We start from the raw sequence: 25,653 nt of genomic DNA on the forward strand, positions 1-25,653 counted from the left end.
TTCTAAATTTCAGTGAGTACAGGCCCCGAGTGGTTCCTGAACCTGGTGGTGTGGAACCTGAGGTCCATACCTCCGTTCCAACAGCAGCAATGAAAGGAGATAACGGACTGGATGGTAGGGGTCCCTGATGATGCATGTTGCTTTCTTGTAGCAGTGCTCCTTGTAGATCTGCTCAGTGGTAGGGAGGGGTTTTCTTGTGATGGACTGGACCGTATCCACCACTTCATTTCAGCTTTTCTCTTCCTTTGATCAGGACTGTGGTGATGAGATTAAAGATTAGTCATAGTCTCATTGAAGGGGGAGCAGGGACAAGGGGACAAAAATCCTTTTGTTTTTATTGTTCTTACTTGGTGTGAGGTGACATTCTGACATCAGTCAGTCCTCTCTTGACGTCGAGCGCTGTGGCTTTCTGCCTGTGATCACACCTCTGTATTTCAGCTTTTGCACAACATGTACTTTCTTGTCAACTGCTCCTCACAACGTACTGACTAGGAGGGGAAGCTTTGTGCAACGCATCAGCGTCTATACTGTTCCGTGAGAACAATGAACACCAGGCATCTGCTAATCTCCTGCTGGCTAACTCTCTGCACCTCACTCCGTAAGTTTGATTCAGAGCAAGTCTTTGTCTTTAAAATCCTTCTCTCCAGGTTCTCTGTTACTTTCTGGACTGGGGCATTTCTTGGTCCCACAGTACTACAGCAAGGAGAGTGTAGGTTGGGCACAGTGAAGCACAAGTTTGACATAGAGAGCAGGAAAAGCTTGGTTACTTGTGGGTATTAGGACAGAGGATTGGCTCATACTGTAGCCATAGAACCATCCTGCGGCTAATTCTGGAAACGGAGCTTGAAAAACAGGTATCAGTTTTCATATCCATGAATAAATCATGAAAACATTTTATTCCCTTTGTTTTCCATAAAAGCTTGATCAATTCTTGATGGTTGAAAGAAAAAAAATAGATATAATAGAACTTGACAGGATAAATTTATTCAAACCAAAAAATTTACAAAATTGAAACCATACTCATATTGTATGTTAAATTATTGGATATATCAGTTGTTTATTCAATTTAGTAAGTGCAAAGGGAAATGGAGCCCCTAAAATAGAAGCCAGTGAAAACCCCTGTTCAGACTCCTACTTGAGTTTCATCCATTGTGGACATCGGGCTTCACCCAGCTCTTGTGTCCAAAACATCAATATAGAATCTTAATTGCCCAATAATAAAATATAAGATTCAGCAAAGCCAAACCACCTACCTGTTTTGATTTCTGTAAATATTTCTTACTTAATCTGGGATTTCCATTCTGCCATATATATGAAGACATTTTAGAATCAATGATATCATAAAAAAGATTTAGGAATGAAAATTGATACCACCTGAAATAGATATAGAAATTTAGGTAAAATAATAATCTTAATAGCATTAATTCGACCAATCAAAGATAAGGATAATGGGGACCATATAGTAAACAGTTGTTTAACATGATCAATTAAGGGTAAAAATTGATTTTAAATAGATCCTTATGCTTCCTAGTAATTTTAACACCCAAATAAATAAAATAATCAGTAATCAATCTAAATGGTGATTGTCTATAAATTGGAACTTGTATATTTAATGGCAAAAGCACACTCTTATTAAGATTCAATTTATAACCAGAAAAATTACTAAATTGAGCAAGTAGTGTTATTTCTGCAGGAATGGATTTCTCTGGGTTCGAGATATGTAGTAACAGGTCATCTGCATATAGTGGTACTTTATGTGTCCCATTCCTACAAATAATGACAAATATATTCAGTGAATCACGAAGAACAATATCAAATATTGTTCCAGGGCAATATCAAATAGTAAAGGGTTTAAAGGACAACCCTGTCTAGTACCTCGAAAAGCATAAAAAAAGCTGATCTCTGATTATTGGTAAATACAGCAGCCAAGGGTGTGTTATTATATCAATTGATTCCAAGATATAAATTTTGGGTTAAATTAAATTTCTCAAGTATATTAAATAAATTTTCCCATTCAAGTCTGTCAAACACCTTCTTGGTGTCAAGCGAAATGACACATTCTGGAGCATTAGATGAAGTGGTGTTTACAATGTTCATTAACCTCCTAACATTAAAATTGAGTAACAATTTTTAATAAATCCTGTCTGGAACTCAGAGACAATTTGTGGCATTACCTTCTCTAATCTAATTGCTAATATTTTGGAAAAGATTTTAGAATCCATATTCAACAAAGTTATAGGTCTGTATGATGCACATTCAGTGGGATCTTTGTCTTATTTAGGAATTAAAGAAAGAGATGCTTCATAAAAGAATTCTGGTAATTTACCTACAAATAAAACATCTTTAAAAATTCTACATAACCAGGGAGAAAGTAAATCGGAAAAAGACTTAAAAATTCAGCTGTATACCTATCCGGGCCAAGTGCTTTACCAGAGTTCATCAAAAAATTGCTTTCTTTATTTCCTCTTTAGTAATGGGCGCATCTAATGCTAAATGTTCATCAGCTGGTAATTTTGGAATATTCAGTTTCCTTAACAATTCATGCATTATGGTAGGATCATCAGGAAATTCTGATTGAAATAAATTGGTGTAAAATTCTTGAAAAAATTATTAATTTCATCATGGTCAGTGGTCAAAATACCATCCCATCTATAAACTTTATTAATCTGATGTTTCGCTAAAGCAGCTTTCAATTGGTTAGCCAATAATTGACCTGATTTATCATCATGTATATAAAATAACACTTGGTTTTAAGTAATTGATTTTCAAATCGGGGATGTTAATAACAAACTATGTTGCATCTGAAGTTCAACTCTCTCTTTATAAAGCTCTAGGTTGGGAGCAATAGAATTTTTTTAATGAATTTCTTTAATCTTATCAACCAATGTGCGTATTTCACTATTAATCTGGTTTTTCAGTTCTTCAAAGTTTGAAATAATTTGCCCACAGATAAATTTCTTTAAAGGTACCCCATAATATCCCACTGGAAATTTCTTCCATTGAGTGAGTTGTAAAGAAAAATGCAATCTGTTCTTTATAATAAGATTAACAAAATTTAAATCATGAAGCAAAATAGTGTTGAACCATCATTGTCTAGTACTAAAAGTTACATCAATTAATTTAATTGATAATTTCAAAGGCGCATCATCAGAAATGGAGATTGCATCATAATTACAGGCAGTGATAGATGAAAATAATAGAGAATCAATAATTAAGTAATCGATTCTAGAGTAATTATGAGATACATGAGAAAAGAAAGATAACTCTTTATCATTAGGATCTAAAAACCTCCAAATTAAAATTCTCAAGTCAACTCAAAAGGAATTAACAAAAGTAGCAGATTTGTTTGGAAGTACCTGATTGGGCACAGAGCTATCCATCATAGGATTCAGATAACACTTAAAATATCCACCCATTTTTCACATATATTCATTTAAATTGGGAAGAGATACAAATATATGCTTGAAGAATTCAGGACAGTCAGTTTTTGGTGCATAAATATTAACCAAAATTACTTTTTGGTTATAAAGTAAATATGGGTCTGAGATTGTCTCATAATGAACAAATGAGATCGAGGTGTCTATATAAAAATGGATATGCCTTTTGCTTTGGTTGAAGAGTTAGAATGAAACTGTGCACTTTCCAAAACCTAAAAAACTGCTGATTATCATCCTTCCTCACATGAGACTCCTGCGCAAAAAATAATCTGAGCATTTGATGTAAGAAAAACATTTTAAAATCTTCCATTGTTTAATTGGGTGATTCAAGCCATTCGTGTTCCATGAAACAAAATTAATAATAAACCATATAATATGTAAAGGGGTAACCATATTGGATTGGAAACTCATGAATCAGGAAGAGGGAAATATTTAAAGTTTAAAAGTTTAAAGAGGAAAGAGAAGTTACGACAATACAGACTTTTCTGTAGTTTCAGATCAGCCCAAATGAAAAATACTGAACTAAAAACCGTTCCCCCCTACTCCCACAAAGACCAGAAACCTGCCAATAGAAAGCCAGGGAACTATCTAAGAAACTCCCTATCCCCAGCGCTCTTGACAGCAAGTCTCCAAATTTTTAAAAAAATAAAATAACCACCCCTAGTCAAAACATTGCGAAAGGAATGCCAAAGAGAAGTTAAGAAGAAAACAACCATTTGAAGACCATTTTAAAAGAGGTCTTAAAAAATGAAGCAGAATACAATCTTAATAATATTTCAAGAAAAAAACAAATAATCACCAAGCCAGAGTCTTAATAACTTTCTAAAATGAACAATTAAAAATAAACTAAAATAATAAAAGAAAGGAACTTTAACATAGAAACATAATAAACCTCCGCACGCCAAAGCGAAGTACCAGAGGAATCGGCCCAAGGACAAAGTTCTACGAACTTAAAATGTCCAAATCTATAGACTAGTTATTAACTAATAAACCAGAAGTATACAAACATAAAGGAACGGTAAATTTATTAAACATCCGAGCTCAAACAATGCTCCTCGAGAAATTGTTGTGTGTCATCTACGGATTTAAACCACTTAAACAGTTTATCAGGCAGAAAAAACCTTAAACGAGTGGGGTATAGCACAGCCAGTCAGAATTTCCTTTGATATAATCCTGACATCACCAATTTAAATCTCAATCTTTCTTGCATTACCTCAGGACAATAATCTTTAACCAGACGAAACTTAAAATTTTGATGTTCAGTAATTCCTTTCTGACGAGCAATTTGAAGTAAGTGCTGTTTAGTACTCATATAGTGGAATCAAAGAATCACAGGGCATGGTTTTAACTCTTTCAATGGTTTTGGTCTTAACCCCGATGCATATGGTCGAGTACCGCAGAAGAAGACAAGACCTCCGAGCCAAAGGCCTCCATTATGAATTGAGATAAAGATTTAGTAAGATCCCTGCTCTCAACGTCTTCACTGAGTCCTATTATTCACAAATTCTGTCTGTGACTACGACTCTCCAAATCAATAATCTTGACTTTATACTGCTCCAATGTATGACTGACAGATTATTGATCCCGTGGGAAATTGGGTTTTGTTACTGTTGCACCAACCAAGAATAGTGTATAAATATAGCAATATAAAACCTTAAATATTTAAATAATAATAAGTTAATCATGCCAAGTGGAAAGAAGTCCAGGACCAGCCTATTGGCTCAGGGTGTCTGACACTCCGAGGGAGGAGTTGTAAAGTTTGATGGCCACAGGTAGGAATGACTTCCTATGACACTCAGTGTTACATCTCGGTGGAATGAGTCTCTGGCTGAATGTACTCCTATGCCTAACCAGTACATTATGGGGTGGATAGCAGACATTGTCCAAGATGGCATGCAACTTGGACAGCATCCTCTTTTCAGACACCACCGTCAGAGAGTCCAGTTCCACACCCACAACATCACTGGCCTTACGAATGAGTTTGTTGATTCTGTTGGTGTCTGCTACCCTCAGCTTGCTGCCCCAGCATACAACAGCAAACATGATAGCATTGGCAACCACAGCCTTGTAGAACATCCTCAGCATTGTCCTGCAGATGTTAAAGGACCTCAGTCTCTTTAGGAAATAGAGACAGCTCTGACCCTTCTTGTAGACAGCCTCAGTGTTCTTTAACCAGTCCAGTTTATTGTCAGTTCGTATCCCCAGGTATTTGTAATCCTCCAGCATGTCCACAGTGACCCCTTGGATGGAAACAGGGGTCACTGGTGCCTTAGCCCTCCTCAGGTCCACCACCAGCTCCTTAGTCTTTTTCACATTAAGCTGCAGATGATTCTGCTCACACCATGTGACAAAGTTTCCCACCGTAGCCCTGTACTCCACCTCATCTCCCTTGCTGATGCATCGAACTATGGCAGAGTCATCAGAAAACTTCTGAAGATGGCAAGACTCTGTGTTGTAGTTGAAGTCTGAGGTGTAGATGGTGAAGAGAAAGGGAGACAGTCCCCTGTGGAGCCCCAGTGCTGCTGACCACTGTGTTTGACATGCAGTGTTGCAAGTGCACGTACTGTGGTCTGCCAGTCAGGTAATCAATAATCCATGACACCAGGGAAGCATCCACCTGCATCACTGTCAGCTTCTCCCCCAGCAGAGCAGGGCAGATGGTGTTGAACGCTCTGGAGAAGTCAAAAAGCATGACCCTCACAGTGCTCGCCAGCTTGTCCAGGTGGGTGTAGACACATTTCAGCAGGTAGAGTAGCCAAGGTTAGGTTCTTTTCCAAAGAAGTCAATCTAGAATCTCTCTGTTTCCCAGCTTCACTAAGCTCTGAAATTTGCTGTTGCTGTTTTACATTCTCCTTTTTGAGTGCTGCCAGTTTACCTCCATTCTCCTTTTAACAATAGCAGCGAAGCTCTTATCGAATTTTTCATCCAAAAGATTCGAGACAGTCTGCAAAGTGAGTTGAGGCTGTTGAGGTTGTTTGAAGACACCTTTCTTCTCATTTCCATTACCGGTTTCCTTGCTTTCGGCTAATGCCTTTCTTCCTTAGTAGTCATTTTCATTAATTAAAATTCAGAATTCAAACATATAAAGTTGTTAAAAACACTCTGATATAGATAATGAAAGGGAGGTAAGGAAATTGAAAAATGATGGGAGCAGAGCCAAAATTTGACCTACTCCATCCAGCACCTCCAATAGAATCCAGAATGAGTCAAATGCCCGCTTCGGTGCCGCTGCTACTGTGCGGTCCGGAATCTCTGGAGGAGAAGGCCTCCGAGACCTCGGCTTTCCTTGTTTCGGTGGCTGGGACGAGGTCAAAGGTGCTCGGCAGAGGAGGGCGCTCGGGAGGCTGTATCGGAGGGGCTGGTGGAGGCTCGAAGTTTTCAGACGGACTCAGAGTCTGCTGTGGTCGGTACTTCCAAGGCATTAGTTGTCAGTGCCTGGAAGTTTATGGCAGGGAGAGCTTCTCCCTTTTGCTGCCTGATATCAGGACTATTGGAGTCGATAAGGACTTGTGACTTTTTTTAAAAACCGTGCCCATGGTCTGCTTTAATCAAATTACGGTATTGCTTTGCACTGCTGTAACTATATGCTATAATTATATGGTTTTGTCAGTGTGAGTCTTTGGTTTGTCCTTTTTTTGTTTTGTGATATCACTCTGGAGGAACATTGTATCATTTCTTAATGCATGCATGCATTTCTAAATCACAAGAAAAGAGGACTGAGTGTCCTCATAATCTAATCTAATAATCTAATAAATCTGAGGATTGAGATTGATTATGAACACAGCAAAGGGTAACAGAAATATTGTTGAAGAAAAGGAAAATGGACAATTGAAGGATATTAAGAACAGTCTGTGAGAGCCAGAATCAGGAAAAGAAACAAATATAGCAGCAGGTACAACTGTGGTTCCCTTACAGACAGAGGTGGGTCTTTGCAGTTGGGAATGAAGGAACAGTGGAGGAAATAAACCATAGCTTCTTGTGTGCCTTTGTGGAAGACACAAAAACCTGCCAGAAATACAGAATAGACAAGTGTTGAATGCAAGGGTAGAAATAAAATCAGTCAGCATCAATGATGAAATACCATCATGAAAATTGATAACTGACACAGGCCTGATGAACTCCATCCCGGAGTTTGTGACAAGATGTCAGTAGTGTTACTCAACTTTCTGGTTATCATCTGCCAAACTCTACAGTTTCAGGAATGGTTCCTTCAGACTGTTTCAAAAAGGAGGGAGAGAGAGAAAACTGGGAACCACTCACCTGCCCAACTGACACTGGGAACAGGGACAATGTTGGAATCTGTAATAATGGGTGTGAAATGCAAGCTGAAGAGGAATTATCACAAAGATTGATCAGACTGGTTTCTGATGTGGTGGATCTGACTTGTCACTAGCGTGGGAAATAGACTACACCTGTATTGAATAAACAACAATTAAGTAACAATAAACAACCTGTTCTTGGATGTGGTGGTGCAAATCCTGAGGCACTTGTACCTTTTGCTTGATGAGAGCAGTGAGAAAAGTGCATGGCCTGGGTGGTGAGGATCTTTGCTTATGGCAATGATTCATGTAGGCGCTTCCAGTGGCTGGAAGGGTTATATCCGTGATGTACTGGATTGAATTTGCCTATTTTGTAGGATTTTCACTTAAATACATGGTGTTCCCATACCAGGCCATAATGAAGCCAGCCAGCACACTGTGGTAAATCATTGGGATTCTCTGGTGAGGAATTCTTCTTTCATTGATTGTTTTCTAGATATTAAAGAGATCAAGAGATTAAAGAGTTTTAGCCAGGATCAGTTGAATACGTTGTGTGGTTCAATGGTAGCACGTCCGCTTCCTGCTCCTGCTCATCATGTTGACACGAGCTCGGCAAAATGTTTGTGAACCCCGATCACACAATGGAACATCAGAGCGGGGAGTGTGAGTGTTTGCATGTGAGTGTGTGATTGAGGGAGAGAGAGAACAATGGTGCGTGTCTGCGTGTGAGTCTGTGTGTGTGTTTGTCTGAGAATTGGGATCACACATGGAACAACAGAGCATACAGTGTCAGTGTTTGCATGTGTGTGTGAGTGTGTGTGAGTGCATGTATGTGTGTAAGCATGAGCAATGTTCTCTGTGTGTGTGAGTGTGTGCGTGTTTCTCTGTGTGAGTGTGTGCGTTTCTGTGTGTGTGTGTGTGTGTGTGTGTGTGTGTGTGTGTGTTAGGTAGCAAGAGATATGAACATAGATCACACAATGGGAAACTTGAGTAAGGCGTATGTGTCACAACTATGGGTTGTTTTTAAACAAGAAAGGGATTTTATCAATTTGTATGTGGATTGTATTTTCTCAGTGTCACCTCGTAGGCATGTAATGTTCATTTGTTTGTGAACTTTACATGTCTAATTGTTTGTCTTTGCACAAAGTGGGTTTTCACTTTGTGTTGCAAGTGTCTCATTTGAGATCACAAGGATTGTTAGGATCTCTTTATATTGATCACTTTTATTCAATTTGGTTTGACGTGCTTTCTTGATCACTGTGTAAGCTGGAAAGACCCAGATTCTATATTGTTGATAAGGATGCAAAGAACCAAAGAAAACCTACAGCACAATACAGGTCTTCAGCCCACATATCCCTACCTTAGAAGTCACTAGGCTTACCTATAGCCCTCTATTTTACTAAGCTCTATGTACCTAACTAAAAGCCTCTTAAAAGCCCCTATTGTATCTGCCTCCACCACTGCTGCTGGCAGCCCATTCCACGCACACACCACTTTTTGAGTAAAAACTTACCCCTGACATCTCTTCTGTACTTACTCCCCAGCACCTTAAACCTGTGTCCTCTTGTGGCAACCATTTCAGCCCTGGGAAAATGCATCTAACTATCCACATGAGCAATGCCTCTCATTGTCTTATACACCTCTATCAGGTCTCCTCTCATCCTCTGTCACTCCAAGGAGGAGGCCAAGTTCACTCAACCTGTTTTCATAAGGCATGCTACCTAATCCAGGCAACATCCTTGTAAATCTCCTCTGCACCCTTTCTATGGCTTCCACATCCTTCCTGTAGTGAGGCGATCAGAACTGAGCACAGTACTCCAAGTGGGGTCTGACCAGGGTCCTATACAGCTGCAACGTTTCCTCTCGACTCCTAAATTTAGTTCCACAATTGATGAAGGCCAATACACCATATGTCTTCTTAATCACAGAGTCAACCTGCACAGATGCTTTGAGCATCCTTTGTACTCAGACCCCAAGATCCCTCTGATCCTCCACACTGCCAAGAGTCTTACCTTTAATACTATATTCTGCCATCATATTTGACCTACCAAAATGAACCACTTCACACTTATCTGGGTTGAACTCCACCTGTTACTTCTCAGCTCAGATTTACATCCTATCGATGTCCCGCTGTAACCTCTGACAGCCCTCCACACTATCCACAACACCTCCAACCTTAGTGTCATCAGCAAACTTACTAACCAATCCCTCCACTTCCTCATCCAGGTCACTTATAAAAATCACGAAGAGTAAGGGTCCCAGAAGTGCTCTCTGTGGCACTCCACTAGTGACTGACCTCCATGCAGAATATGACCCGTTTACAACCACTCTTTGCTTTCTGTGGGCAAGCCAGTTCTGGATCCACAAAGCAATGTCCCCTTGGATCCCATGCCTCTTTACTTTCTCAATAAGCCTTGCATAGGGTACCTTATCAAATGTCTTACTGAAATCCATATGTACTACATCAACTGCTCTTCCTTCATCAATGTGTTTAGTAACATCTTCAAAAAATGCAATTAGGCCCGTAAGGCATGTCCTGCCCTTGACAAAGCCATGCTGACTACTCCTAAGCATATTATACATCTCCAAATGTTCATAAATCCTGCCTCTTAGGATCTTCTCCATCAACTTACCAATCACTTAGGTAAGACACTGGACTATAATTTTCTGGGCTATCTCTACTCCATTTCTCGAATAAATGAACAGCATCCTCAACCCTCCAAACTTCTCCCATCCCCATTGATGATGCAAAGATCATTGCCAGAGGCTCAGCAATCTCCTCTCTTGCCTTCCACAGCAGCCTGGGGTACATCTCATCCAGTCCCAGCGATTTATCCAACTTGATGCTTTCCAAAAGCCTCAGCACATCCTCTTTCTTATTATCTACATGGTCAAGCTTTTCAGTCTGCTGCAATCATCACTACAATCACCAAGATCCTTTTCCATAGTGAATACTGAAGTGAAGTATTCATTAAATACCTCTGCTATTTTCTCTGGTTCCATACACACTTTCCCACTGTCACACTTGATAGGTTCTATTCTTTCATGACTTATCCTCTTGCTCTTCTCATTCTCATAGAATGTCTTGGGCTTTTTCTTAATGCAGCCCGCCAAGGACTTCTCATGGCCCCTTCTGGCTCTCCTAATTTCCTTCTTAAGCTCCTACCTAGTAGCCTTATAATCTTCTAGATCTCTAAAATTACCTAGCTCTCTGAATCTTTTGTAAGCTTTTCTTTTCTTCTTGACTAGATTTATTACAGCTTTTGTACACCATGATTCCTGTACCCTACCATAGCTTCCCTCTCTCATTGGAATGTACCTATACAGAACTCCACACAAATATCCCCTGTATATTTGCCACATTTCCTCCGTACTTTACCCGGAGAACATCTTTTTTTTTCAATTTAAACCTCCAGTTTCCTGCATGATAGTCCCATAATTCCCCTTATTCCAATTAAACTCTTTTCTAACTTGTCTGTTCCTATCTCTCTCCAATGCTATTGTAAAGGAGACAGAATTATGATCACTATCTCCAAAATGCTCTCCCACTGAGAGATCTGACACTGGACCAGGTTATTTCCCAATACCAAATCAAGTACCACCTCTCCTCTTGTAGGCTTATCTACATACTGTGTCAAGAAACCTTCCTGAACACACCTAACAAACTCCACCCCATCTAAACCCCTTGATCTAGGGAGATGCCAATCGATATTTGGGAAATTAAAATCTCCCATCACGACAACTCTGTTATTATTACACCTTTCCAGGATCTCTTTCCCTATCTGCTCCTCGATATCCCTGTTACTATTGGGCAGCCTATTAAAATAAAAACCAGTAACATTATTGACCCCATCTTGTTCCTAAACTGTACCCACAGAGATTTCATAAACAATCCCTCCATGGCGTCCATCTTTTCTGCAGCTGTGACACTATCTCTGATCAGCAGTTCCATGCCCCCACCTCTTTTGCCTCTCTCCCTCTCCTTTCTGAAACATCCAAAACCCGGCACTTGAAGTAACCATTCCTATCCCGGAGTCATCCAAGTCTCTGTAATGGCCACCACATCATGTCTCCAGATACTGATCCACGCTCTAAGCTCATCGGCTTTGTTCACAACAGTCCTTGCGTTAAAATAGACACATCTCAAACCTTCAGTCTGAACGTGTCCCTTCTCTAACACCTGCCTACTCTCCCTCTTGCACTGTCTACAAGCTGTCTCTATTTGTGAGTCAATCTCCTCTTCCCCAGTCTCTTCTGTTTGGTTTCCACCCCGCAACAATTCTAGTTCAAACTCTCCCCAGTATCCTTAGCAAAACTCCCCTCAAGGATATTAGTCTCCCTGGGATTCAAATGCAACCCATCCTTTTTATACAGGTCACACCTGCCCCAAAAGAGGTCCCAATGATCCAGAAATCTAAATCCCTGCCCCCTGCACCAATCCCTCAGCCACGCATTTATCCTCCACCTCATTCTATTCCTATTCTCACTGTCGCGTGGCACAGGCAGTAATCCCCAGATTACTACCTTTGCAGTCCTGCTTCTCAACCTCTTTTGTAACAACCTGTAGTCTCTTTTCAGGACCTCTTAACTTTTCCTACCTACGTCATTGTGTATGTCAATGTGTACCATGACCTCTGACTGTTCTCCCTCCCACTACAGGATATCTTGGATGTGATCAGAGCCATCCCGGACCCTGGCACCAGGGAGACAAACTACCATCCAAGTTTCTTTCCTGCATCCACAAAGTCGCCTGTCTGACCCACTAACTATAGAGTCCCCTATCACTCCTGCCTTCCTCATCCTTTCCCTACCCTTCTGAGCCACAGGGCCAAACTGTGCCAGAGGCACAGCCACTGCCATTTCCCCCAGGTAGGTTGTCCCCCCCCCCAACAGTACTCAAACAGGAGTACTTATTGTCAAGGGGTACAGCCACAGGGGTACTCTCTAGTACCTGACTCTTTCCCTTCCCCTTCCTGACTGTGACCCACTTGTCTGCGTCCCGTGGCCCTGGTGTGACCAGCTGCCTTTAATTCCTCTCTATCAGCTCCTCGCCCTCCTTGACTAGGCGAGGGTCATCGAGCTGCTTCTCCAGTTCCCTAACTCAGTCCCTCAGGAGCTGCAGCTCAACACATCTGGTGTGAATATGGCCGTCCAGGAAGCTGGGAGACTCCAGGACCCCCCACATCTGACACCAAGCACCGAAAACTGGGCTCACACACATACTACCTCCTTCCAGCAGTTATCACAGTTAAACCTACTCCGCCTCGACCTGTTACTGCCTAAGCCCATCGAGCTAAAGCCCTAGCACTCTGCTGCCTCTCACTCCGCTGCCCGCTGGATATGGCTGCCTTCTTTTTAAACCTTTCACACTCTACTCATTGAGGTCTTGTGCCTGCGCAGTCTCGCCTCTCTTTTAACCCGAGTAGTAAAAAACTCCCTTCGTTCCAAAAATTCAGCCGTTCACTCACAGCCATCTTGCTCCGAATCAAGAAGGCCTGCTTCAAATCTGTCAACAATCTCTACAGTAGCTGTTTCAATCAAGACAGGGTTGTGTACACATTCTGTCTTGATTATGTTGAGGTCTGTGTTGTTCTGACACCATGACAAAAGCATCATGATCACTTTCCTGCAGAGTGAACTCACACATATGACCTTCAGTAGTTTGTTTAGATTTAGTCAAGTTCAGTTTGTACTCCTCCTGCTTATTGACACCCCTCTCTGCTTCCTTGTTGCACCTCTTCAGCCTTCCAGATTTCCCGGCATTGGGGTCCTCCTCCCAACCCAGTTTTATCAAATTTGAAGCTCAGTCTACCTCCCTTGTGATTAGATTCAGTCTGATCACAGTCTGTCCTAGTAGAACTGTACTCACCTTCTCCAGTACTAATGCCAATCCCACAGGGACTAAAAGCCATAGCAGGGTCTGAGTAACTCCTCCCCGATCCCATTAACTCTGTCATGATGTGCTTGTGGGTTGGGCAATAATGCAAAGATTGAGACGTTTGTGGTCATGTTTGTGAATGTAACCCCGGTTGCTCAGTGTCTGGGGAGATTTGACACTCTGCGGCCATTTTGTTGATAACATCCTGTAACTAATAAATTGGCCACTAAGGGTGTGTTCGTGGTCTTCTGCTGCTGTTGCCCATCCACTTCAAGGTTCAAGGTGTTCTCAGAGATGATAAACTGGATGAGCTTAGAGCATGGATTGGGACAATTTGTTTTATGGGAAGGATGTAATACAGAAATGGAGGTTATTTAAAGGTGAATTTTTAAGGATATATAATCTTTATGTTCCTGTTACGTTGAAAGGAAAGGTTAAAAGTTTCAGAGAGCCATGGTTTTCAAGGGATATTGGAAATTTGGTTAGAAAAAAGAGAGAGATCTACAATAAAGATAGGCAGCATGGAGTAAATGAGGTGCTTGAGGAATATAAAGAATGGAAAAGGAATCTTAAGAAAGAAATTAGAAAAGCTAAAAGAAGGTATGAGGATGCTTTGGCAAGTAAGGTGAAAATAAATCCAAAGGGTTCCTACAGTTATATTAATAGCAAAAGAATAGTGAGAGATAAAATTGGTCCATTAGAGAATCAGAGTGGACGGCTATGTGCGGAGCCAAAAGAGATGGGGAAGTTTTTGAACAATTTCTTTTCTTTGGAATTCACTAAGTAGAAGAATATTGAATTGTGTAAGCTAAGGGAAACAAGTAGGGCAGTTATGGAAACTATGATGATTCAAGAAGAGGAAGTACTGGTGCTTTTAAAGAATATGAAAGTGGGTACGTCTCCAGGTCCTGATAGGATATTCCACAGCACCTTGAGGGAAGTTAATGTAGAAATAGCAGGGGCTCTGACAGAAATATTTCAAATTTCATTAGAAATGGGGATGGTGCCAGAGGATTGGCACATTGTTCATGTGGTTCCATTGTTTAAAAAGGGTTCTAAGAGTAAACCTAGCAAGTAAGTTTTACATCAGTGGTGGGTAAATTAATGGAAATTATTCTTAGAGATGGTATATATAATTATCTGGATAGACAGGGTCTGATTAGAAACAGTCAACATGGATTTGTATGTGGAATGTCATGTTTGACAAATCTTATTGAATTTTTTGAAGAGGTTGCAAGGAAAGTTGACGAGGGTAAAGCAGTGGATGTTGTCTATATGGACTTCAGTAAGGCATTTGACAAGGTTCCGCACAGAAGGTTAGTTAGGAAAGTTCAATCGTTAGGTATTAATATTGAAGTAGTGGAATGGATTCAACAGTGGCTAGATGGGAGATGCCAGAGAGTAGTGGTGGATAACTATTTGTCAGGTTGGAGGCCAGTGACTAGTGGTGTGCCTCCGGGATCTGTATTGGTCCAATGTTGTTTGTCATATACATTAATGATCTGGATGATGGCGTGGTAAATTAGATTAGTAAATATGCAAATGATACTAAGATAGGTGGCATTGTGGATAATGAAGTAGGTTTTCAAAGCTTGCAGAGAGATTTAGGCCAGTTAGAAGAGTGGGCTGAACGATGGCAGATGGAATTTAATGCTGATAAGTGTGAGGTGCTTCATTTTGGTAGGACTAATCAAAATAGGACATACATGGAAAATGGTAAGCCTTTGAGGAATGCAGTAGAACAGTGTGATCTAGGAATAATGGTGCATAGTTCCCTGAAGGTGGAATCTCATGTGGATAGGGTGGTGAAGACAGCTTTTGGTATGCTGGCCTTTACAAACCAGAGCACTGAGTATAGGAGTTGGGATGTAATGTTAAAATTGTACAAGGCATTGATGAGGCCACATTTGGAGTATTGTGTACAGTTCTGGTCGCTGAATTATAAGAAAGATGTCAACAAAATAGAGAGAGTACAGAGGAGATTTACTAGGATGTTACCTGGGTTTCAGCACCTAAGTTACAGAGAAAGGTTGAGCAAGTTAGGTCTTTATTTTTTGGAGTGTAGAAGGTTGGGGGGGGGGGGAGTTGATAGAGGTATTTAAAATTATGAGGGGGATAGATCAAGTTGATGTAGATATGTTTTTTCCATTGAGAGTAGAGGAGATTCAAACAAAAGGACATGAGTTGAGAGTTAGGGAGCAAAATTTTAGGTGCAACACAAGGGGGAATTTCTTTACTCAGAGAGTGGTTGCTGTGTGGAATGAGCTCCATTAGAAGTGGTAGAGGCAGGTTCGATATTGACAGTTGAAGTAAAATTGGATAAGTATATGGAGTGGAAAGGCATTGATGAGGCCACATTTGGAGTATTGTGTACAGTTCTGGTCGCTGAATTATAAGAAAGATGTCAACAAAATAGAGAGAGTACTGAGGAGATTTACTACAATGTTACCTGGGTTTCAGCACCTAAGTTACAGAGAAAGGTTGGACAAATTAGGACTTTATTCTTTGGAGCGTAGAAGGTTGAGGGGGGACTTGATAGAGGTATTTAAAATTATGAGGGGGATATATTGAGTTGACGTGGATTTTTCCATTGAGAGTAGGGGAGATTCAAACATGAGGACATGAGTTGAGAGTTAAGGGGCAAAAGTTTAGGTGTAACACAAGGGGGAACTTCTTTACTCAGAGAGTGGTAGCTGTGTGGAACGAGCTTCCAGTAGAAGTGGTACAGGCAGGTTTGATATTGTCATTTAAAAAACAATTGGATAGGTATATGGACTGGAGCAGAATTGAGGGTTATGGGCTGAGTGCAGGTCAGTGGGACTAGGTGATAGTAAGCGTTCGGAACGGGCTAGAAGTGCCGAGATGGCCTGTGTAATTTCTATGTGTAATTGTTATATGGTTATATGGTTATGTGCTCTTCTCCACAGCAATGTTGTAACGTGTGGTTATTTGAGGTACTGTCACTTTCCTGTCATCTTGAACCAGTCTGGCTATTTGCTGCTAGCCTCTCTTATAAACAAGGCACTTTTGCCCAAGGAAATGCAGCTCAATGTTGTTTTTTAGTTTTAATCACCTCCATCTGTAATATGTAGAGATCGATGTGGTGAAAATTCCAGATCAGCATTGAATTGTTTCCACCCGATGACTGATTTGATATTTGCATTAACAAGCAGATGTCCGGTTGTATCCAATAAAGTGAACATTGAGTGTGCTCCAGGCACAGCCCTGCAGTGGATTCAGTGACCAGCATCTCAGTGTGGAGAAGCCATCCAAAGTGAGACAGAGAGAGATACTGTAGGGAAACTGTACCTTCAAACCACTGAGTCTACACTAACCATCAAACACCTGTTTACACTCATCCTACATTACCGGTGTCTGGTCCAGATGGCATTCCTGGCCAAGTACTAAAGATCTGTGTGGTCCAACTAGCAGGAGTATTTAGCACTTTCTTCACTGTACAGCTGCACATGGCTGGAAATGTGGTTAGAACCAGAGATGTTGCCCCAAAGACACTCTGATCCATTTTTAAAATCTCTCCGTCTCCATCATATGAGACTGGAGATAGAAGCACTCTGCAGTTCAGGACTCATTGTGGAATCAGAAAAGAGCCAACATTTCAGGTCAAAGACTCTTCATTAGGACGATGGAGAAGAAAAAACTAAAGGAAAAGTGGGTGTGGGGGTGTTGCTGATAGGGTGCCATGGGGATAAACTGGCTACAAGATTATCTGGTCAATGGCTGATTGGAATCAGTTGGAACTGGGAGAACATGGACAAAAGGATATTGATCAGAATGTATAGACATCAACTATTGAACAGGAAGCCTGCTCTGGAAGGCCATGCTCCACTGCCACGTCTAGCTAGATGCCCTGACACCCTTCTTAAGCCAATCACCCCTAGTGGGGCAAAGGCTGTTGACAGCAGCTCACTAGAGAACTCTATCCATCTAAACAGGGAATTCTGACTCTCCAGGACGACAGAAACCTGCCCAGAAACTGTAGCATTGGACTGAAAACACTCTTTGCTCCAATGTCTTATGAGGAGTGGCAGAGTTCTCAGAGACAGACTCAAACTGCGACTCCACACTCACCACCTCACACTGGAGATCCAGGCAACAGGTGAGGGTCGGACAGTGCAGTGTGTACAGGAGTAGCTGGTGCAAGGAACCCCTCTGGGGATGGGAGATGCTGCCTGTGGGACATTTCCCAGAGACGGAGCAATTTGTGCTGAGCTAGCTCTATAGGAGAGCTTGGGGACTCAGGTCCAGTGACAATTCAGTCTGAGTAGTTGTCACCTTGTGTCCGATCAGTCAACCTCCTGACCCCTGCGCACACACAGTGAGGGTATCCCAGTGTCAGACCCCAAACCTCCATGAATATGTCTGTGACCACACCCGACCACTGATATCTAGCTGTGGGCTGAAACGTCATTTCTCAGGGCTGGGTGCAGAGAGTTTTGAGCCCTGATGAAGGGTCTCAGCATGAAACAAAAGGAACTTTGTGTTGTCTGTCTCACAGGGCTGGGAGCAACATGATGGGCCGAATGTCTTTTTCCAGTGTCTTTGATTTTCCCAAGTGTGATTCCACTTCCAATCACTGACCTCACCTATGGACTGTCTTGTCTTGTCTCCTCAGCTGGGACTGCGGTTCCCCCCACCAATGTGACCGGAACTCAGGGACACTCGGTCTCCTTACATCCTGGGATCCCAGTCGGACCGGACATTCCTGAGGTTGAGTGGAGTCGGGTATGGCCCAGAAACAGGATTGTGAAGTACTCGAATGGAAACATTAACTATTATGGTAATGGGCTGTACAAGAACAGGATAACCTTTCATCCTGGGAACGTCAGTCTGGAAATCCGTGACCTACGGAGAGAGGACTCTGGTGAATATGATGTGATTTATACAGCTACAAGTTCAGGAGATGAATATAAAACAAAAGTGCGACTGGAGGTGTACGGTAAGTGAGACCAGTCCCTGAAACACCCCTAATGGATGGGTGAGGGCAGATCCTGTGTGTTTCTCTGTTTACTGAACCCCACTGACTACTTGTGACTGGGGCTGGGCTCGCGGTCCCAGTGTAGTGAGTCTGGAGGATACACCCGCCACATCCACCGAGGCTGAGTCAGGAGCCGGGACGGATCGAACCAACAATGGGGAATCTCATGTGTCTGAGACTGAGGGAGCTCAACACGCAGGGAGGATGGACCTGGTGTGAATGGGCTGGACAGTCTGTATCTGTGGGTCACAGTTACACACTCTACCCGAGGTCAAAGGCCTGGTCTGTCATGTTCAGGGATCCCAGTTGTCCCATCTGTTTCCCAGGACACTGCTTGTTAATTGCCCAGACTGAGGTCTGAGCTCAGCAAGGTGTTAATTCCTCAGCCATTATTCCGTGCTGTGCTGAGTGAGACCCTGTGTGTTCATTACACTGAATATAGTGTCCCAGTGATTGACACAGTACACAACCACACACTCACACACAGCAATATGGTACCTGACTCACTCCAACAGTAATATCACATTCACAATAATCCCACTCAACAGGGTCTGGCTGAGAAACCTTCTCTCCTCTGTTTGGGCGCATTGTGTAGTTAAGGAATATCACAAATATTAATCTCACCGGCAAACCATCTTCAGACATGAAGGTGGATTGTAGATTGAATTTAAAATGCTTCTCTGAGCAGTAGTTTTCTTGCAGTTGTAGGCTGGAGTTGATTGCAAACCAGACAATTCTGATTAACATTCATTTTGCGTAACTTGAATGTGGGTGTGAAGAAGGGGGTGTGTGAAAACTATACGTAAGTCAAAGGAAGCATTGTAGATACATTATAACTATACAATTATCCTGCATTTACCTTTGACCTTTGACAGTTAACAATATCATGTAATATTGGGTCGGGAGGCCGCTTCCTCCAAGATTGTCTGAATATGATGCCTGCTGCTTATTCTTGTTGAATAAGACATTTCTATATCCACCAGCTTTGGTGTCTCTCTGGTGACTTCACATTACAACGTCTACCATCCCAGTGTTAATGTTCACCATTTGCAGGAGGAGAACATCAGAACAGCTGGAGATGGGCCCTCGTCTGTACACTGGTCTCTACTGGGATAGTGTCAGAAGTCAGAATCAGAGTGGGAGCAGGATGGAGAATCAAAGTGACAGCTACTAGAACTTCTGAGTCAAAATGGTGCCTGAATTGAAACGTCTGTCAAGATGTTTCAGTGACACTGTGTCTGGTTTCTCAGTGGAGAGAGGGTCACCGTGTGAACACAAAGAGAGTTCACTGCATTGGGTGTATGCGTTAGTCTCAGTTTCTGCTTTTAGTGCCCTTCATGGAGGGAAGGGAAATGGTTTTGTGACACCTCCTCCTGTGGATGTCCAGAACGTGGTGTGGGTCATGGAGTGGTGGGAGTTGTGGGTGTGGGAGTAGAACCGAGCAAGTTGTTACTCAGGGAGGAAGTGATCAAAGTATGTAAGAAAGAGAGAAGGGAGTGGAATGTAAGTCTGAGGATAGTGTAAACTAAGTGGGTAATTTACTCAAAGGTATTCTAACGGACCAGGTATAAGTAAAAATACTTGGATCGGGAGATAGTTGACATGTTTCTCTGTGTGGTAGGTTGTGTCTAGATTTTTGAGGAGGTTTGAGGAGCTGATGAAGGAAAAGCAATTAAATTTGTCTACATGGACTTTAATGTTTATTACCTTGGCATTCAGATTGAGTTTGCAAATTAGATTGGGCATCTGCTTTGCAAGTGATCTACAAGATGGTTGTCTCTCTGATTGGAGGACCATGATTAGTGATGTGTCCTTATTGTTTGTTATCTATATCAGCGATCTGGATGACAATGTGGTTAACTGGATCATCAAATTTGAGGATGACACTGATTGGGTGTAGGGTAAGGAAGACTATCAAAGCCTTTAGCGTGATCTGGACCAGCAGGAATAATGAGCCGAAAATTGGCAGTTTCAATTTGATGCAGACGAGTACAAAGCCTTGACCCTCGGGAAGTAAACCAGGGTGGAACTTAAATAATGACCAGTCAGGTACTGAAGAGTGTAGTAGAATAGAGAGATCTTGGAATACAGAACAATAAATTCTTGCAAGTGTGTCACAGTCAGATAGGGTCATAAAAAATGCTTTTGGCACATTGCCATTCATAAGTCAAAGGATTGAGTCCAGGAGTTGCAATGTTATGTTGAAATTTTATAAGAACTTGGAGAGGCCTAATTTGGAGTATTAGATTTTAGAGGGAGAATGTGAGAGTTGGATTAAAAAGTGAGTCCATAGATATGAAGCCTAGTGCAGCCGGAGCAGGACAGACTCGGTGTCTGTTCATTTGGAGTATTTGTGCTATCTTGGTCACCTACGTTACCTGCGTACAGGAAAGGTATCAACTAGACTGGAAGAATGAAGAGTATCAGGACTCGAGGACCTGAGTTATAGGGGAAGTTGGGGGAATTTCTTCACCCAGAGGGTGGAACAAGGTGCAGGTGGAAGTGTTGGAACCAGGTTCAATTTCAATGTCTAACAGAAGTTTGGATAAATTTTGGGAGGAATGTGGAAGGCTTCGTCCAGATGTGGATCAGAGGGGCTAAGTATAGACTAGATGGACTGAAGGGCCATTTTAGCCACTGCAGTGCTCTGTGATTCAATGCAGTCTCATTGAAAGGACCAGGAAGCATAGATGTTGATCCACTGAAGGTGGAGACCAGTGGGGTTGAAGGAAAGGGCCAGAGGAAACATCCTTGTTTTCGGTGGGAGAGGGTGTGAGCACAGAGACGTAAGCAATGGAACAGGTTCTCAGGGTCTCACACCTTCATCATAATCTGGGCAGGCAGAGTGGAGATTGAGAGATTGACAGAATAGAATGGGCTGTGTCTTGTGTTGGACCAGATTCAAGGCAGCTCAGAGCTGGGTCTCACTCAGTTTTAGGCTTTGAAGGGATGCAGGGACAACACAGAGGAGGAACAAAAGACATGGAAATGGAGAGAATTTCTGGCATAGAGCGCTATAAAGTGGACATGATGGAGAGTTTGTAGATGAGTGTGAGTTGTTTTTGGGAAAGAGGGTGTAGCACATGGGAACTTCGTTCATCAGTAGGTGACTGAACAAAAGGGTGAGGGAAGGTTTAAATCATTGGGTAAAAATGAGGTGGGATTGGTTTGAAGTTTACTCTGGACTGTTGGGGATGGGACGAGGGCGTTGAGGATCGAGCTGTCCACGATGATCTCTTTTACTCATCTTCTATCTCTCCCTCACGCCAACAGAGCCCGTGTCAGGAGCAAACATAACGGTTCAGAACATCACCAGGACCTGTAACCTCACCCTGACCTGCTCCGTGACCTCTGGCAACCCCACCAGCTTCAGTTGGTGGAGAAGGGGAGATGTTACAGGAGACAACAGCAGCCATCACTTCTGGAGACACGGAGAGACGATACAGATTCATTGCACAGCAGAAATCGGGGATGTGGTGTACAGGTGTGAGGCCAGCAACCCCATCAGTGAGGACACTGCACAGGTCCGGCTGGAGAACGTCTGTAATCTGGACATATGTAGTGAGTGTCAGAGAAAGGAGTTGGGATTTAGTTATCTCCATGTCCCAGGAGAGTGAGATGGGACAGCACAGAGGAACTTCAGTTTGTATCCATTCTGCACTCTGACATTGTCTGAGAGGATACTGTAGAGAACCATTCACTTTACAGGCAACCATTTTTGGATTTTATCCTCAGGCCTCTGCTCATATTTTGTCTGCATCGCCTGGGTGAGGAAGTGAAGTGCAGTTTGCAGAATGTCCACACTGAATCAACTGTGCACTGTTCCTGGAAGGAGCGAATGATTAGATTGGAGGGAAGGATTATTTATGATGGCCGAGGCACCAAGTGGTCAGGGAGGTGGAGGCAGAGCTTGAGGAGAGGGATTACTGAGGGAGTGTGAGGGAGCTGGATTGAAATCAGTGGAAATAGAATCCATGGCACATGTGCTGGGGAAGAGGGTTTACTGAGAGTTTCCTTCTTGACAGAATTGGACTAATATTTGTGGAGATCTGGTCGATGATACAGGCCCCCAGCTGTGAGTGATTTTAGAGGGAGAATGTGAGAGTTGGATTAACCAGCGAGTCCATAGATACAAAGCCGAGTGCAGCCAGAGCAGGACAGACTCGGTGTCTGTTCATCACAGTGGGACAAATCGTTGAGAAGTTTGTAATCACAAAACCCTGAGCATCTGGAGCTGGACACAGACTCAGCCTCAGCTCCGTGGGGAAGGGAGTGAAAATCAGAGCAGTAATGGACTGCGCCAGGAGCTGGATCAACATCATTAGAGATACAGACAGTGACAAAGACATGAGGGGAGAGGGGTTGCAGAGGGATAATGTGAGGGAACAGAATTAAATCACTGGAGAAACAGTCAGTGGCGCTGGAGACTGAGGGAGAGGGGTGTCTTAGGAACTAGGTAAGTGAGATTGAATGACATCACTGGACATACATTTAGTGACTCAGGAAGTTTGTGGAGAGGAGGGATGAAGGGAAAACATGAAGAACTCAGTCAGTGTCAGCAGGTACATTCAGTGATACACAGTGATGGGGAAGAGGGATTCCTGGTGAGAGTGTCGGGAAGTGGCGTCAACACGGTTTGGATATGGCCCAAGTGCGGAGTGAGGGACACTGAGGCAGGTTGATGGTTCAGACTTTAATTCGAAAAAGGGAAAATTAAACAATAAATGGTAGGCCAAACAGCGCCTGTTAACTAAAACTCTCGAAAGGGAAACAAAGCCCACACTGCGGCCGAAAAGAATATCTGAACATTAAACGAATACCAAGTAACGCACATAAAATTCTGGTAGAACGCCACAGGCCAGGCAGCATCTATAGGAAGAAGTACAGTTCACACTTCAGGCCGAGACTCTTCGTCAGGACTAACAGAAAGAAGAGATAGTAAGAGATTTTTAAATGAATACTGCTAGTCTTCAGTGTTAGTTGATTTTGAAAGTCCAATGGCTCAGGGAAGGCCGAATGCAAAACAGCAGCGAAGCTTTGCTATGACCTGTCCAAGTCTCGACGAGCACTACAATGACAAGAATGTAGTTAAATACTATCACGATTAAATAATAATTACCTGACCCTTCCAAATTCACAAATGCGATTGCCGTATCTACTGCGCTACCGAATCTGTGGTTACGACAAGCGGAGTTTTCTGTCGGACACCAAACAATCATAAGACTATAAGATATAGGAATAGAAGTGGGCCATTTGGCTCATTAATCCTGCTCCGCCATTCAATCACGGGCTGATCCAATTCTTCCAATCATCCCCACTCCCATGCTTTCACCACACACCTTTTGATGCCCTGGCTAACCAAAAACCTATCTATCTCTGCCTTAAATACACCCTTGGCCTCCACAGCCACTCAGTAAAACAAGATCCACAGATTTACCACCCTCTGACTGAAGTAAATTCTCTGCAACTCAGTTCTAAAAGGATGTCCTTGAATTAAAAAGTCAGTGAGAAAGAACTAAATTAACATGAGTAGATTTGCAGTCAATTGCACAGGCACTGAGAAAGAAGGGCTTTCGAGGGAATGGATGAGGCAGAGGATAACAGCTTTAATTAATGCCATCTATTCTTTCCTGGCTGTTTAAGGCCACAGGGTCTCTGTATTTCTGGAAGATTTTTTGTACCTTTGTTTGAGAAGATGGGCAACTTCAGTTTTGATTCCTATACCATTTCCTTAATTCCTGTCACAAACATTTCCAAATACGTCTGTCAACTGTACTCTTCATCTGTGTACCAATGGGAACACGATAGTGTAGAAGGGTGTTGGAAGGTAGTGATGTGATAGTGACCAGGGGATGAGGGGACTGAGGGGTACTGGGAGGGAGGAGAAGGAAGGGGAGTAATGTGATGGTGATTGGAGGGAGTGGGGATGGATAGAGGACTGATGAATAATAGAGGGGAGAGGAGGCATGCAGGGCAATGATACAATGGTGATTAGGGGGAATGGGGAACAAGGAGATTGAGGGGTATTGGAGGGGGGAGGTGCAGAAGAGTGATGTGATGTTAATTAGAGGGAATGGGGACCGAGGTGACTGACATGTATTGGAGGGGAGTGGTGCAGGACAGTGATGTGATGGAGATTGGAGGGAATGTAGATGGAGGGACTGAGGAGTATTGGAAGGGAGGAGAAGGGAGGGGAGTGATTTGATAGTGATTGGGGGAATAGGGATGAAGAGGGGACTGATGGGTATTGGAGGGGAGAGGTGCAGGACAATGATGTGATGGAGATCGGAGGGAATAGGGGTAGAGGGACTGAGGGATGTTGGAAGGGAGGGGAGCAGGGTGGAGAGGTGGGGTTGGAGGGGATTTATGTGATGGGGATTGCAGGGTACTGAGGGACTGTGTTGAGGTGACAGGGAGATTTCTCCGACTGAGGAGGGATGGAGTGAAGTCATCAATCCTGTGTCACTGGGAGTGTGAGGACTGGATTCATCAGGAAACCTTTTCTCCTCTGTGTTACAGCCCCTAAAACAACAGCGGTGTCAGATGCAGTGACCCTGGTGATTGGACTGTCAGTGGCGGGGACCCTCCTGATCTCTGCTCTCACTGCAATCTTCACAGTCACATGGAGGAGAAGACCTGAGGGAACAGAAGTAACTTCAGAGACTGAAAGCAAGTGGATGTGATATTCTGTCGTTGAGTCTAGTATTTGTGGGAGGGAGAGAGAGTGGGTGGGGCAGGGAGGTAACAACAGGGGTGGGAGAGAGGTGTTATATGTGGTAAAGTGGGAATGGTTTCAGTACATACCCTGTTACCTCTGCTTTCTGACCCACAGACCCATTGGAGACAGGCATCATTTATGCAAATCTTCCGAAGAATCGCAGTGTCTGGCTGCCCCCCCCGGGGGAATGGCAGGATAATGACAGACACGTTACCCCTGGAAAAAGGGCACCCAGGGATCACTCACAGTCCTTGGGACAGACTGAACATAAGGCCTGCATGTAATCTGCACAATCCCAGAATCAACCACAGGTCCCTGTCACCAGGGATCGTTCCAACCACTACTGCATATTAATACTCTCAGTT

General features: G+C 42.9%; 1 protein-coding gene across 1 annotated transcript; it reads left to right on the forward strand.

Moving 5' to 3' along the window:
* Nucleotides 1–507: 507 nt before the first annotated feature.
* Nucleotides 508–25,256, forward strand: LOC132381255 (SLAM family member 8-like). The gene is made up of 4 exons (XM_059950634.1): nt 508–598; nt 18,208–18,531; nt 21,844–22,131; nt 25,090–25,256. Exons 1-4 carry the CDS (start codon nt 544–546, stop codon nt 25,251–25,253), a joined length of 831 nt encoding a protein of 276 aa, XP_059806617.1. The 5' UTR covers nt 508–543; the 3' UTR covers nt 25,254–25,256.
* The last annotated feature ends 397 nt before the right edge of the window (nt 25,257–25,653 follow it).

Source organism: Hypanus sabinus, chromosome 25, assembly GCF_030144855.1.
Source record: "Hypanus sabinus isolate sHypSab1 chromosome 25, sHypSab1.hap1, whole genome shotgun sequence".
Lineage (NCBI taxonomy): Eukaryota > Metazoa > Chordata > Chondrichthyes > Myliobatiformes > Dasyatidae > Hypanus > Hypanus sabinus.